Raw genomic sequence first — 14848 nt, 5'->3', positions numbered from 1 at the left:
TAAACCCAATTCCCGCCACGATTTAAATATATGTCAGGCAACCATACCAACCTAGTAAACACAATTTCCCCTTGATCAAACGATCGCTTGTTCGAAACAGCTGTTTTCTGTACATTACCTCTTTTCTTGCTGCTAAGTTCGCTGACATGCAAGTGTGTTATTCAAAAATTGATATTCGCCCTAAAAATGCGGTAAGTAGACATTGTGTATTTTAAAATTATTTCAAAACTAATTAATGATTGCAGAATTTGGGGTCACCACAGGCTTTACAACTTCTTAAAGTTATTAACGACGAACTAACCCTAAATGAAGGCGTCCTGCGAATGTTGGAAAATGCATCTATTGCTAATAGAAAAGTCAGTATTATATCAGTGGCTGGAGCTATGAGACAAGGGAAATCGTTTCTTTTGAATTTCTTTCTTCATTTTCTTAATGAAATGGTAAGTAGGCTGATTCTGTGGTTTCAGGGTGTGCAACAATGACTGGAAGGGTTGGTAATACTAAATTTTATTGAATACACAGGGTGAGTCACTTTCTTTGTGCGTTTTTAAAGCTCTCAATTGTGCGGCTCTGTTCCTTTATGTTTTTGTTTGAATAAATTTTTGTTTTTTCGGAAAGGCCTTGAAGCCTCAGAGTGAGCCTTTTCTTTAATTTATTTATAAAATGTTCCTTTTACTCGTTCCTTCCGTTATTTATACCCATTCTATTCTTGATCTTCTTTTATTCTTCTTTCTATGCACCTATGCACGTGACCCAATTTTTTATGTCCTACATAATGGCTGATATACATAAAAATACGAACATAAATGCTTTTATTTTATTAGATGTTAAAGATTTTTAGGGCACTTTTTGGGCTTAGGACTTTGGGTTACCAGAATTGCCAAGCTTTAGGTTTCTGCCGAGTTTTTGAAAACTTTATATTTATTTATTTACTCTTTATTTTTTGATGATTTCTTTTTGGAATTTCCTATTTTTTCCACCATTCTTTTGAAGCTAGATCCCCTTTGCTGTTTTAAAATGTGTAATCATCTAAAAAGTGGAAACTTTTTAACTCGTTTTGAAAGAATCAATTTATGTTTTAAAGATGTAATTTGAGAGTTTATATTTGTGAATTCGAGAATTTTGAAAATATTAATTTATTGTGCATTTAGAGCATAACATTATGAACTGAAAATTTGGAAATTGAAATATTGAAAACCTGGAAATTTGGCATTTATGGAATAAATTCAAGAATTAGCCAATTCGAGAATTTATGATTTGTGAATTCGTAAACTTAGAAAATGGGAATTTGAGTCTTGAAATGCGCAGTTAAAAGTCGAAAATTTGTTAACTCCTAAAAATGGAAACTTGAAAATTCGATTTTATAGAATTAATTGCAAATTTGAGAATTCAAGAATTGTGAAAACAAATTTAAGTTTTTGAAACGCATAAATTGGGAATTTGGGAATTTAAAAACTGAAAATTTAGAAATTGTACATTTGTAGAATTTATACAAGAATCCGACAATTGAGAATTTACGATTTGTGAATTCGTGAATTTCAAAAATAGAAATTTATTGTGCATTTAGAGAGTGACACTATGAACTGAAAATTTGGGAATTGAAATATTAAAGCTGGAAATTTGGCATTTATGGAATAAATTCAAGAATTAGCCAATTCGAAAATTTATGATTTGTGAATTCGTAAACTTAGAAAATGGAATTTGAGTCTTGAAATGTGTAGTTAAAAGTCGAAAATTTATTAACTCCGACCTAAAAATGGAAACTTGAAAATTCGATTTTATAGAATTAATTACAAATTTGAGAATTCAAGAATTTTGAAAACAGAAATTTAAGTTTTTGAAACGCATAGCTATAAATTAAGAATTTGGAAATTTAAAAACTGAAAATTTAGAAATTGTATATTTGTAGAATTTATACAAGAATCCGACAATTGAGAATTTACGATTTGTGAATTCGTGAATTTCGAAAATGAATTGAATCTTAAAATACGTTGTTAAAACTGACAAAATGAAAACTTGGAAACTCGTTTTTATACGATTTGGATAAATAACAATTTGAGAAATTAAAATTTATGAATTCGTGAATTCAAGAATAGGAACTTCGCGGTTTTGGATTAACAAGGTTCTTAATGCATTTCTTACGAAAATTGAAATCTTAATAAAATTCTACTCTCTTTAACATTGCTTTTCTGTTTTCTGAATCGGAATGAATGTAGCTTGATGCCTTTTAAAAATTCCAGGAGTTTTATCTGCTATGGATTAACTTAATGTTACAAGTTTGATCTTGCATTTTCACTAATTAATTTCACTGCAACTAGAACCTTGTCATTGTAAAGCCGCGACTTTTTTTATTTGTTTTATAAAGCATAATAATTAAAAAATGAGAGTTTAGGAATTTCAAAACTGGAAACTTAGAAATTCGGCATTTCTGGAATTAATTCAAGAATAGGATAATTCAAGAATTTATGATTTGTGAATTCGTAAACTTGACAAACATAAATTTGAGTTCTACAATGCGTAATAATTAAAAATTAAAAAGTAGAAACTTGGAAATTCCAGTTCATGGAATCAATTCAAGAACTAAAAATTTGAGAATTCGAGAATTCAAAAAATAGAAATTTTAGTTTTTCAAATGCATAATTATAAATTGAGAATTTGGAAATTGAAAAACAGTGGAAACTTGGAAATTCTGCATTTCTAGAATATACAAGGATCCGACAATTTAGAATTTACGATTTGTGAATTCCAGAATTTCGAAAATAGAAATAGTCTTGAAGTGCGTAATCAAAAAGTCAAAAAGTGGAAACTTATTTTTAATTTAAAATTGGGATAAGTAATACGAGAATTTCGAAAAAAAATAAGTTTTTGAAATGCATAATATTATAAATTGAGATTCTAGAATTGACAATTGAGAATTTACGAATTTGTGAATTTAGAAAACAGAAATTTCTTATAATTCATCGATACATCGACAAAATTTATTTTATGATTTTTCTATTCATTATGCTCAGAAATAAGAAACAAATAGCCATATTCCTTAGAAAGTGTGCTTTTGCAGTAATGATGATAATAATAAAATATGGATTTTCAATGTAAATTTCCCACTGTTTTCTTAGAAACGAAATCAAACTTTTTCACGCAATTTCTTTTTGTCTAACCATCGATAAGTCTATCAAAATTTCTTCTTACCAAAGACAAAATTCGTGAAGACCTGTGAATTTGTCATTTCGAAACTTAAAAAGTGAAAATCAAATCTTTTGTTTTTCAGAGCACATTGTCTTTTAGAGAAACCCTCTATGCACTTCTTTTCATGCGCCTCGTCTTTACCCATTTGCTCTGTTACAAAAAGTCAGTTTTCTCACTTACAACATAATGTACTGTTCCTTTATATTTATTGTCCACCTTTTAGTCATTGTTACCACCAACGTTTTTCTTCTTTTTTTGTATAATTTCTTGTATTATGTTAATTGAAGATGAAAGGTAAAAATGCAAATAACTGGTTGGACAACAAAGATACCTTATTTCCCGGTTTTTCGTGGGAAACCCGCTCAGAAAAAGTTACAGAAGGCATTCTTATATGGCCAGAAGTTTTCCTAACCACCATAAATAACGAAGGTGTAAGTACCACCCAATTACTGAAAATAAAAACTATTTTTTTTTAAGATTGCAGTTATTTTAATGGATACTCAAGGAACTTACGACAACAGCTTGAATATGACTCAGTGTACATCGTTTTTCGCGCTAAGTGTTTTACTGAGTTCTCTTCAAATCTACAATATTAGAAACAATCTCAATCTTAACTATTTGCAGGATTTACAAGTACAGTTTTGCAATTCCAATGGTATTAACACTTGAATGATAAAATTTTAGTTGTTTACAGGTTACGCAGGTTTCTATCAGCAAGGAGACGAGAGGAATGAGACCCCATTTCAGAATTTGTTAATTTTGGTGAGAGATTGGTGTTATCCTCAGGATCACGAATTTGGGGCTACAGGTGGACGAAAGCTTCTCCAAACTGTATTTATGAAACATGCTAGTTCAAAACAGAGCGAATTGATGAATGTACAGAGCACCATTCGCGAGAATTACGAGAATGTTGACTGTTTCTTATTACCATATCCTGGGGAAAATGTTACAACAAGCAGAACGTTTCAAGGAAGCTTCAAAGGTGGAGAAAATTTGCTGATTGATTGATTTTATTACCATTGATTGCAGATATTAGTTCGAACTTTATCAAACATGTAAAAGAATTGGTACCGATGCTTCTAACTCCTCAGAAACTAGTTCTGAAAAAAATTAATGGCGAGTACGTCACTGCAAAAGGTTTACCGACTTTCATCGAGGCCAATGTCAAAATGTTTAATAGCAAAACACAAGTAAATGTATCTACAATTTTTTCGGTAAGTTGCATAGTAAGTTTTTTCCAACTCTACATTTGATTCTATAGGCAAACCTGGAAGCTTACTATAATATGTTAATGAAAGAATCTATACAACGTTTTCATGAAGCGATGAGGCACTGCGAGAGTGGAAGTAAGGCTCGAGACATAATGTTTCGGATTTCGGTAGAATTTCGTTCAAAGAAGACAATGAGCAGTCCTGAGATACATCTTTTAAAATCCAAACTGCTGATAATGGTAACCGTTTATTAACATAACTAATATCGCTAATAATTTTCATTGACGTTTTTAGGAACTCGTGGAAATATATAACACTACTTATAAAGACAGAATTGAATCTAGTTGTCACATCCTTTGATTTGTTGTCAAAACTCCGGTATTATACAATTCGTGCAAAAATGACAGTTTGTACAAAAATTGAACAATAAAACATGTTTTTTCTTTTTTCTTAAATTTAATTTTGATACATACAGGATGTCCGGAAAGTTGCGCACCACCGTGATACTGTATTATCGGACAATGGCATAGATCACCGGAAAAATGTTAAAAAAAAACATGCCTTCAATTTTTTGATATACTGGGTAATTTTTTAAAAACGGCAGGCGTTGTAGAATTTTTATTTATGAACCGATTTCAAAAATTTAAAAAACAGATTAAATGGTTTTTAATTTACTATAAACTGATGATTTTAAAAAATTTCTAAATGTCTTAGTATTTTTTGGGCGATACTCAACTTTCTTATTTTAAATTGGCATTCATGTTTTTTTTTTCATAATTTAGAAGATATTAATTTTCTTGATTCAGAAATGTGTAATATTTACTACTTTTACAAAAAATATTTAAAAAAAAATATCAAAATTGAAAAAATTTAGGCAATAAAAGTTAATAAAATCTAGGTGCGTGGTGTCAAATAACACAATATCGTTATTGTAATGTCAAAAAGCAGCAAATAACAGAAAGAACAAGTTTTCTTTCAACAAGATGGGGCTACACCTTACAATGCACAATGCATTTCTCGTAGGTGTCAATTGTGCATTGAAAAAAACAGGATGGCGTTTCAACAGTATTTTAATTAAATTAGGTAGTTGTTTTTTCTGATTTGTAATTATTATTGTCTTTTGTTATTAATAATTTCAAAAAAAATGCCGATCCTTTCTGTTATTTGCTGCTTTTTGACATTACAATAACGGCATTCTTTTATTTGACACCATGCACCTAGATTTCATTAACTTTTATTGCTTTTTTTTTTCAATTTTGATAATTTAAAAAAAAATATTTTTGGTTAAAAGTACAACATATTACACATTTCTGAATCAAGAAAATTAATATCTTCCAAATTACGAAAAAAAAATATGGGTTCCAATTTAAAATAAGAAAGTTGAGTATCGCCCAAAAGATACTAAGACATTTAGAAAAATTTTAAAATCTCAGTTTATAGTAAATTAAAAACCATTTAATTTGTTTTTTAAATTTTTGAAATCGGTTCATAAATATAAATTCTACAACGCCTGCCGTTTTAAAAGTTTTAAAAAAATCACCTGTATGATAGATTAAAGAGTAAAAGATTAATCTCAAAATTTGAATTAGAAATGAAATAATGTAAAAGTCATTTGAAGTTATTCAGAAAAATGACCAAATGCCCTCCATTCAGTTTCACCGGTAAACAAAACACTTTTTATAACTTTATAGGTTCATCACAACACTTTTGAAGAAACCACTGGTAAAGAATAAAAAATCTAATTAAAATAATTTAAATTCGAACAATTTGGCACTGCAAAACCAACATTTCTCTACCACGATATTTGGTAAACTCGCGGGAGCTCCGATAACGACATTTTTTGCCACTTTTATTAACGTTTTTCTTCCCATCTTTTCGATGGTCGGCACCGACATTGACATTAATATTTTGGAACCTCTATCAATTCAGTGGCGCACGACGATTTCTGCAAAAAACTTTTAAATCATTTTTTTTTCGGAAATGGTGACGTTTCGGAACGCAAAGTTTGGCCATTATGCCAAACTGCGTTGTCTGATATAGGGGTTAAAATTTTTGCACTTCGGGTCAACCCTGTATAGACGATGGCCCACCTAAAACTTTAAAACCTAATATCTTTCGACGTAATGAAACTGGTTCACCGCTAAAAATGCAACTGTAGCCACGAAAAAATAATAATATGTAAATAATAATGGGTAAATTTATTCAGAATGTCTACTGTCAAGTAGAAAGTAAGTTAAGTATAAAAAATAAATTAATTTACCAAACATTGGCTAAACGATTTAACAATATTTTTAATAATAATAAAAAAATAATAATAAAAGCGTTGGTTTTGTGCCCCCTGTTTTTTGACAAGTTTGATCTCAACTCTTCTATAATAATAGTTGAAATGGCCAAGAGTCAATCGTTTTATTAAGTCTTTCGCCATTAATTTAGAATAAAAGTTGTCTCTTTTTGTATTTTCTGATACGAGTGCGTTTCAGAAAATGTCGAGCGTATTAATTTAATACTCATTATTTAATTTGATTTCGGAAATCATCAACTGGGATTCAAATTAACCACTTTAATTTTTGAAAAACGTACATTTCATTCACTCGTCAAATTAATATAAAACAGTATTTGAAAGTCAGATTTGTTCAATTGGACATATTTTTCTTTTGACATCAAATTAAAAAGCCCTAATTAATTTCCAATTGAATTAATCAAAACTTCCCCTTTGATCACTAATTATTACGTCATTAAGATGTAATTAGTAAGTTTCATTAATTGAACTTTTATATCAAATTTGTAATTAGTTATTATTAAAACTTTCACTTTGATATTTAAATAAAAAACAATTTATTTATTATTTAATTAATTACACCATTAATTAATTAATTAAACAATTAATTAATTAATCGTTTAATCGATTTAATTTATCTAATTAAATTTACTTACTTTAAAACTAAATTTACACTTTCACTTATGGTATCTAATTAATACCCCATTAAAAAGCAATTTAAAAGTCATTAGGCTAATTATTCGACTAATTAATTAATTGATTGACTTTTGTTTGACCTTTGTTTGACCTTTGATTAATCACAAATAGGCCCTCTTGCTACTAAGCTCATTTTACATTTTCCGAAATTTATTGATTCATTTTTTATAATTTGGTTACATTTCACTTTATTTAATTTATTAAATAAATCTTGTTAATCTAAAGAAAAAGAAAACAACGCTTTCTGAAATTATAATAGTTTTTTCTGATATTTTCTGGATTTTTTTAAAAACATGTAGGAAGCCACCGCGCCGCTACTGACAACACTATAATTCTGTTTATAGCTTCAAAACCGACCAAAAATTACTGAAGGTTCGTTCTTCAAATGAGCTTCTGTGGGTTGAGAAACGTCAAAAATAGCAGGTGTCAGAGATGTCCAAAATTGACCTTCATTAATAGCCGGAGCTGATTTTGTAGCTTTTGTTAAATGTTGGCTTAGTTTTTGCTCTTTTTCTTGGAAACGTATGTAATTATTGCCGCTTTATAAGATAAAAATAATTTTAAATTAAGACGAAACAAATTAATCTTTTGAAGGAAAGGGTGTCGTCTGCAATGTCAAATCAATCTCTACCTTTTCAGTTACGTTGGTTTTTACTTTTATTAAAACCCGTTTACAAATAACAAAAATATTAAACTTAGTCTTATGTGGGCCACCTGTATAACTCTAGAACTTTTATTACCGATATTGTTGGTTACAATTTTTGCAATGCATGGAAAGTTTATCAGCTTATCGCCAAAAGTGGTTTGCTACATTTAAATTACAGCGCGTGTTTTATTTCCATAATAATTCAGTGTATCTTATTCGACACAAATGCACTATTCTTGTAGGTATGTACCTTAAAATAGATAAACTATGATATACAGGTGTCCCAGAACTTGCGCCCCAGAGAGCAAGGGAGGGTGCCGACACCAATGCAGACGGTAAATTTCAAAACAAAAATTGACTAAGTTAAATAATATTCGAGAACTGATAAAAAGTTAATAACCAATCCCAAAAGCTTATTCGAGAAGTGGAGTAAAGGCCATCCCAATTTCCTAGGCAACGAGAGTCTAATGTTTAATTGACCAATGGATGATAGTATGTGTCCATAGTTACCAATTTTCAAATTCTGTTCAGCTTTGGGATTGGCTACAGTTTTTTTGTCTTATCTCGGTTATTTTTTGTGTAAAAAAATTATGTTTTCAAAATTTTGGTTTAGAATTGTTGCCTCCATAAGCCGTTTCTCTCTGGGGCGCGAATTCTGGGACACCTGTATGTATTTTAACATATCCTACTTTATACATATAGATAGTGACACTTTGTATATTTTATTCAGTAGACACTTTCAGTGACTTTATAATGGCAGGTATATTTATTTACTATCATACCACATTTGCTAATTCTGAATGTGAGCCCCACATTTCGAAATACTCAATACTCATAAAACTGATTTTTATCATGTAAAAACTTTAAAAACACGCCGCATGTTGACGTGTCAGACATTTTTTTTGTTCATTTTTCAGAAAAACTGACATGTCAACGAGTAATTTCCCTGATGGTATTTTTGAGCTTCATTCTTCACAGTTTCGTCAGATACAATATATCTATCGCAATCCTAGAAATGGTAGCCTCAAATAACTCCAACCACACTAATAAAAGCGACAGTCCTCATTACAACTGGAATGAAGAAGAAAAAAATAACATTTTGGGAATCTTCTTCTTGGGATACTTGATAGCTCAAGTTCCAGGAGTCGCCTTTCTGAAAAATTCGGAACTAAAATGGTTCTTGGTCTTGGATTTCTCGCTGCAAACATTTTGACGCTTCTCACGCCTGCAGCTGCCAGATATGGATATTTCTGGATTTTATCCGTAAGATTTCTATTGGGTTTATCTACGGGAGTCCACTGGCCATCAGTCCCTCCACTTTGTGCCAAATGGATATCACCAGGAAGCACCTCGAAGTTTATGTCTCATATGGCAGCAAATTCGTTGGGGGTGTTTTTAGCTTTCATTACTTGTGGATACTTTTCTTCGTATTTTGGCTGGCCAAGCGCGTTTTATGTTCCTGGAGTTGTGGGGATGTTGTGGACGGTGATTTGGTTTTATGCGATTTACGACACTCCTCAAGAACATCCGAGAATTAGTGACAATGAGCGGGAAAAATTACATCAAAAAATTCAAGTTGTCGACGTAGAAAGAAAGTCTTCACTGCCGTGGAAGAAAATGATGACATCAGGTCCAGTATGGGCGGTTATTGTAGCCAATACGTGCTCCTGTTTCGTGAAATTTTTCATCACAAATCAACTTCCAACGTATATGGGGCAAATACTCCATTTTAACATCAAACAAAATGGTTGGATTTCCGGTTTCCCCTATTGTGGTCGGTGAAATCCATCAAAATTTAATTTAAAATTAAATTAAGATAACTATTTTCTTCCAGTGCGTTATTTTATGTCGATTTTAGTATGTGTTCTTGTGGACAAACTTATAAAAATAGGCACATATTCAAGAACAACAGTTAGAAAATCCTGTACAGTTATCTGCTTTTTAGGAATAGCCTGCTGCTTTATTCTCCAGGCATTTTTCGGCTACAATCGCCTAGTCTCAATAGCTATTTTCACGATTTCTGTACTTCTGACGAGTTTAGTGTTTGCTGGAGTAATGCCAAACAATGTCGACATAGCACCAGCTTATTCAGGGACTCTTTTAGGTATCGGTCAAATCCCAGGAAGTCTATCAGGATATTTAAGCTCAAAGTTTGTTGGACTTCTCACTAAAGAAAATCAGACTTTCGAGCAATGGTCGTACATTTTCTGGACAGCTGCGGGAATTAATGTGTTCACTGTTATATTTGCTTTGATTTTTATGTCTGGAGAACAACAGAGTTGGAGCAAACGAAGCGAAGATCGCGAAATGGAAAAAATGGAAATTTGAACCTAAGTTTTACTTCGGTAGTTTTCGTGTACTTTTGGTAAATAAAACACCAATGGTCTCATTTCTTGTTTTTTTTTTGTTTTCCTCCAATCAATTTAGAGCAAATCGTAAAATTGCCTTCCGCTCTTTTGATACACACTTTATTTTAGAACAAGAAATAATAATTCATGGATACACTTAAACAATTTTTCTAATAACAAAAATTATTGAAAATGCTATTACAGGATGAAAACGGCAAAAAATGAACTCTGTAATTTTATCTAATCAAAACAAATTTATTATCCCCAAATACTTTTACCTAAGAATTATTAGACTATAATAAGAAATCCACATTGGCAGATCTTGAGACAAAGTCGAACAAAAATAAACTCCCTAAAATAAAAAAGAAGCTTAAGTACAAGCTTTCATTGTTTCTAATTCCCCGTTTTCCCTTTTTTTTATTCAACTTTGTTGGCCAGAAACAAAAATCAAAGCAAAAATAGAAGTAAACCCACAACGATGCAAAAAATCTTCGATCACTGCTCAAAAGTGTGATTGTCTCAGTAACTCGAGAAAAATATTTAAAAAAAATTATTTTCATATTCACTGTTTTCTAAGAGTAAATTTGGCAACATGATACATAAGAATATTGTACCCATCTACACATTTCTTTTGTATCCACAGAAATTAGAAGGAACAATGAAGCAGCAAAATTCGACATTTAAAAAGTCAAAAGCCAAATTTTGAAGCATTTTAAAATGAATTATAGTATTAGAGATTACTATGACATGTACATACTAGCAACGTTACCCTAATCGACGTCAACCCTGTCGAGTTACGTTCCAAAAATTGGATCACCGCGTCAGAGAGACAAAGAGTTATTACCTGAAAATTTGAATTTCGTTCTATGAATTGAATTTTCTGGATTTTAATGTCGTTAACATACCAGACATATCCACGTACTAAGTAACTTGAAGTATAAATAAAATAAAATTTATTCATGAACTACTGGTTCAAATGAACGAACCATCTTGTCTGTCCGACATCGGTTCGGCGGACATTTCAACACAGAACCAAGACAGAACGCACCGGACAGTTCAACACAGAACAAAACACAGAACGCACAAAATGATTGAAATTAGCCGATCTTTTAGAGAAAACTTTGCAAATTAACAATGCATTTCGGAATTTTAGTAGTTAAGTAGGAATAAATAAAAGGTTACTGGATTCTAATTGATGATTCCTGACATTATTTTACTGGTTGAAAAGTTATTTTAAGATCAATTCTGGGCGTTCTGTGTTCAAATGCCCGCCGAACCGATGTCGAACAGACAAGATAGTTCGTTCAATTAAAGCAGTAAACTTTGTACTGTAGGAAAATTCTCATATAAACCGTCGTAATTCGGAAAGATTTAATTCATAGAACGAAATTAAAAATTTAAATCTTCAGGTAATAAGTCGGACCAAATCCACTAAAATACTACCTGTCGGTTACTTCAAAAGGGTAAATCCAGTCACGGAGATAAGAAACCTACATACCTGCATTTATTCTAGTCTGTTTTCATACAATAATTTTGTATATTTCATTGCAATATTAGCTTGATGTTGTGGCCGGGGTAAAGGGGCTGTTTGTAGATTAATTAGAGTTTTCCGAGCAATTAACTTCCTTTACCGGCTCTAACTCGCAGGAGTGTTCGGGCCAAATATTAACTTACGAATGAACCCTCCTGGAGCCATTAATGTTAAATTCTCTTCGGAGGCTAATACAATGTTGGCCCAAAATAAATGGTAGCGTGATATAGGAACATGGCAATAAACAACTGTATCAAAGATCCAGGTTTTTAATACTAAACATACAAGAACGTGCGACACAAGAGTTAGTAGAGTAAGAATGTTAGTTAATAATTTTCACTTGAATTATAAACAAAGTCAATTTTCTTTCTCACCATTTCGCACAAAAAACCCATAGGGCCGGGAGGAATGGCGCGGCGGCCCATAGCAGAACTCAAACGCAGAGAGTTGTTTGGAGATGGGTTGCATCTTATGAGTAACTTGGGTGGCACTAGGTTAAGCACTTATAACTGGTCGAAGACTGAACTTTCAGAATGGAAAGATTCAGAGTGTCTTTTTCCAAATTTCTTTGAGTTTATATAGTCCATCATTTGCATGATTATGGGTCGTAATACCAGCAACTATATTTGATTGGTTGTTTTTGTTTTGCCCTAATTTGATTGGTTGCTAGGGGTTGGTTAGGGGGTTAAATTCTTCCCCTTCTCTAAATTAGGGGTGGGTTTTTAGTTTAGCTATTGGAAAAGAGATGTCGTTGTGTGTCTGTTTTCTGAGTTTATTATTTTAAAAAATCATTTATTAATTGTTTATAATGTCTTTTTGACTTTAAAATCATTATCTGTTAGTATACCAACAAATCAGAATTAAGAATCAAAGATAATTACTCAAATCTAAAGTTTTAGAATATTCCAAATTATGCCAACTGCAATTATCCAATTATCCTAAAAGCTTTTAGAGTTTCTCAGAATTCCTATTTTTAGGTGTTAATGATACTATAAAACGTTAGCCTGTCTAATAATTGTCGACCCCATTTCAGAATTTATTTCTGTTACATTGGTATTTATTACTTGAGATATGGATGGTTCTATTGTCCTGGGCGCCCTCTTGTACCTGCTGCATAGTGATATTTTATTCCTTATTTATTTATTCCGTTTTTAGGGTGTGGGGGTGCAATTTTGAGAGCAATTGAGTGAGCAATTGAGGATGGGTCAACTTGGTCCTAAAGATAAGGGTACGCACCTGCCTTCATAAACTTGAAGGTTTATTATGGGTACGCATGCAAGACAATTCCTTTGAGGCAATGTCATGGTATATTTTTAGAATAGATGTATTGATATTGATTTCTTAACAGACACAGCTAAAAACAATGTGTGTATTCTTTTTGGGCAATGCTATGATAGATTTTTGAACAAGTGCATTTAGATTAATGATGCTTTGTAAAGGGGCCGCTACATTGGCTCCCAATTTTCCAGAAAAAGTTATGCTAAAATTGCATAAGTTTTTGAAAGAACGTGGGCAGGTGGAAAGAAAACATCGTCTAACATTTGGTATGACACTTATACTTAGGAAAACGCATGCAAACAGAATAAAAATAAAAAAAAAAAATTTAAACTAATGGTTGGGGCTGGAGCGGGGCCCACCTACTCAGTCGTCCCAATCAGAGTCCTCGGAAACATCTGGGGGCGCCATGAGCTCCACCATCGGTGGGGGAGGGGAGGAAGCCGTTGTTATGGTGGCCGGGGGTGGATGTAGAACCCTGGGGGCCACTGACATGACGGGAGTGGCGGCGGGGGCTGGAGTGGGCGCACGCGGGAAATGCCATTCCCGGATCGGCGCGTGCTCCAACCAGTGGAGGCCCTCGATGTCGAAACCCGTCGTGGCTCCGTAAGTCCGTTGGAGCAGGGGTGGGGTGGTGTGATACCCCGGGTGAATGAGGACTGCCACATGGCAGGGCTCACGTCCTTCGACGGTCCAGGCCCGTATCACCCGGTCCTCAAACCGGGCAGAGAAGACCGGTGGCCGTTGGGTCGCTGGAGCGTACCCCCACTCCATGTCGTCTACTTCCTTTAGGCTTATGCATTCCGGGCGCCCACCCCGGAATAAAAGTTCCCCCAAGTTCCGCAAAAAGAAGGCCTCCACAAGGAGGAAGACCTTATAGGCCGGGTGGTCCTCCGCTAAAAGAATAGTGATTAGACTAGGGTTTCTCTAAACGGGGGGGGGGGGAAGTGGATCATCTCGAGGGGAGGGGAAGTGGGATTATTCATATCCACATAGAGATCTGTCTGGAAGGAGTGGAAGGACGAGCTCGAGGAAAGTCGACGGGGGACTCGGGGAGTTGCATAGTGGGGTTGGTCTGACTCGTCAAATTGCCAAGTGGCTGGAGGAGGTGTTGTTAAGGGGGTGGACTGCTCTTGGGATAGAGTTGTAAGGCGATGGATAGGGGATGCATGGTTCTGTATGCGATGGGCCAAATAGGTGCAGGTAGCAACCACGACGAAAAGGGCACAAAGGAGGCCAGTTATCCAGCCGGCCAGGAAGAACCGGTGATTTAGGGATGGGGGCAAACAATGGATCGTGGTATATCTTCGTTCTATCTCGGAGGAAGTGTTATTGGTAAAGGACATGGAGATTATGGTCACGTTATACATTCGATCTACATGGCCTTGGAGGAGGATGGTGGGCAGGGTGGTTTTCAGGGTGCGAAGGTCACCCGTTTGTTCGTCTGTCCAGACGACCAACGTGTGGTCCCATGGTGGGCTGGACAATGCTGTTAGGTCCACTTGGACGAGACATTGGTTTGACGGGACCGTCACGTGACGGTACATGCCGGCCCATGTCACGGTTGGGATGGCTCCCAATGCCAGCGTACCCGGTAGGGGTGCTGCAGACCCTACTGTCCAGTAGGTCAGAAGACACAGAAGCACTAAAAGTATTTATCGTCAAAATCCCGAACTG

General features: G+C 33.8%; 2 protein-coding genes across 2 annotated transcripts; both read left to right on the top strand.

The window, feature by feature from the left end:
• Window positions 1-59: 59 nt before the first annotated feature.
• LOC148176233 (atlastin-1-like) lies at window positions 60-4852 on the top strand. The gene is made up of 8 exons (XM_088034047.1): window positions 60-191; window positions 246-440; window positions 3474-3617; window positions 3664-3819; window positions 3871-4168; window positions 4216-4400; window positions 4448-4636; window positions 4692-4852. The coding sequence occupies exons 1-8, from the start codon at window positions 147-149 to the stop codon at window positions 4755-4757; spliced, it is 1278 nt and encodes a 425-aa protein (XP_087890173.1). The 5' UTR covers window positions 60-146; the 3' UTR covers window positions 4758-4852.
• Window positions 4853-8207: 3355 nt separating this feature from the next.
• LOC148176232 (putative inorganic phosphate cotransporter) lies at window positions 8208-10240 on the top strand. Its single transcript, XM_088034312.1, has 4 exons — window positions 8208-8259; window positions 8935-9791; window positions 9852-10069; window positions 10122-10240. The coding sequence occupies exons 2-4, from the start codon at window positions 9191-9193 to the stop codon at window positions 10158-10160; spliced, it is 858 nt and encodes a 285-aa protein (XP_087890438.1). The 5' UTR covers window positions 8208-8259; window positions 8935-9190; the 3' UTR covers window positions 10161-10240.
• The last annotated feature ends 4608 nt before the right edge of the window (window positions 10241-14848 follow it).

This window comes from Gnatocerus cornutus, chromosome 4, assembly GCF_029298725.1.
Source record: "Gnatocerus cornutus isolate USDA-ARS CGAHR chromosome 4, icGnaCorn1.1, whole genome shotgun sequence".
NCBI lineage: Eukaryota > Metazoa > Arthropoda > Insecta > Coleoptera > Tenebrionidae > Gnatocerus > Gnatocerus cornutus.
Note: the sequence above shows the minus strand (reverse complement) of the source record. Positions and strands in the feature narration are given on the sequence as shown.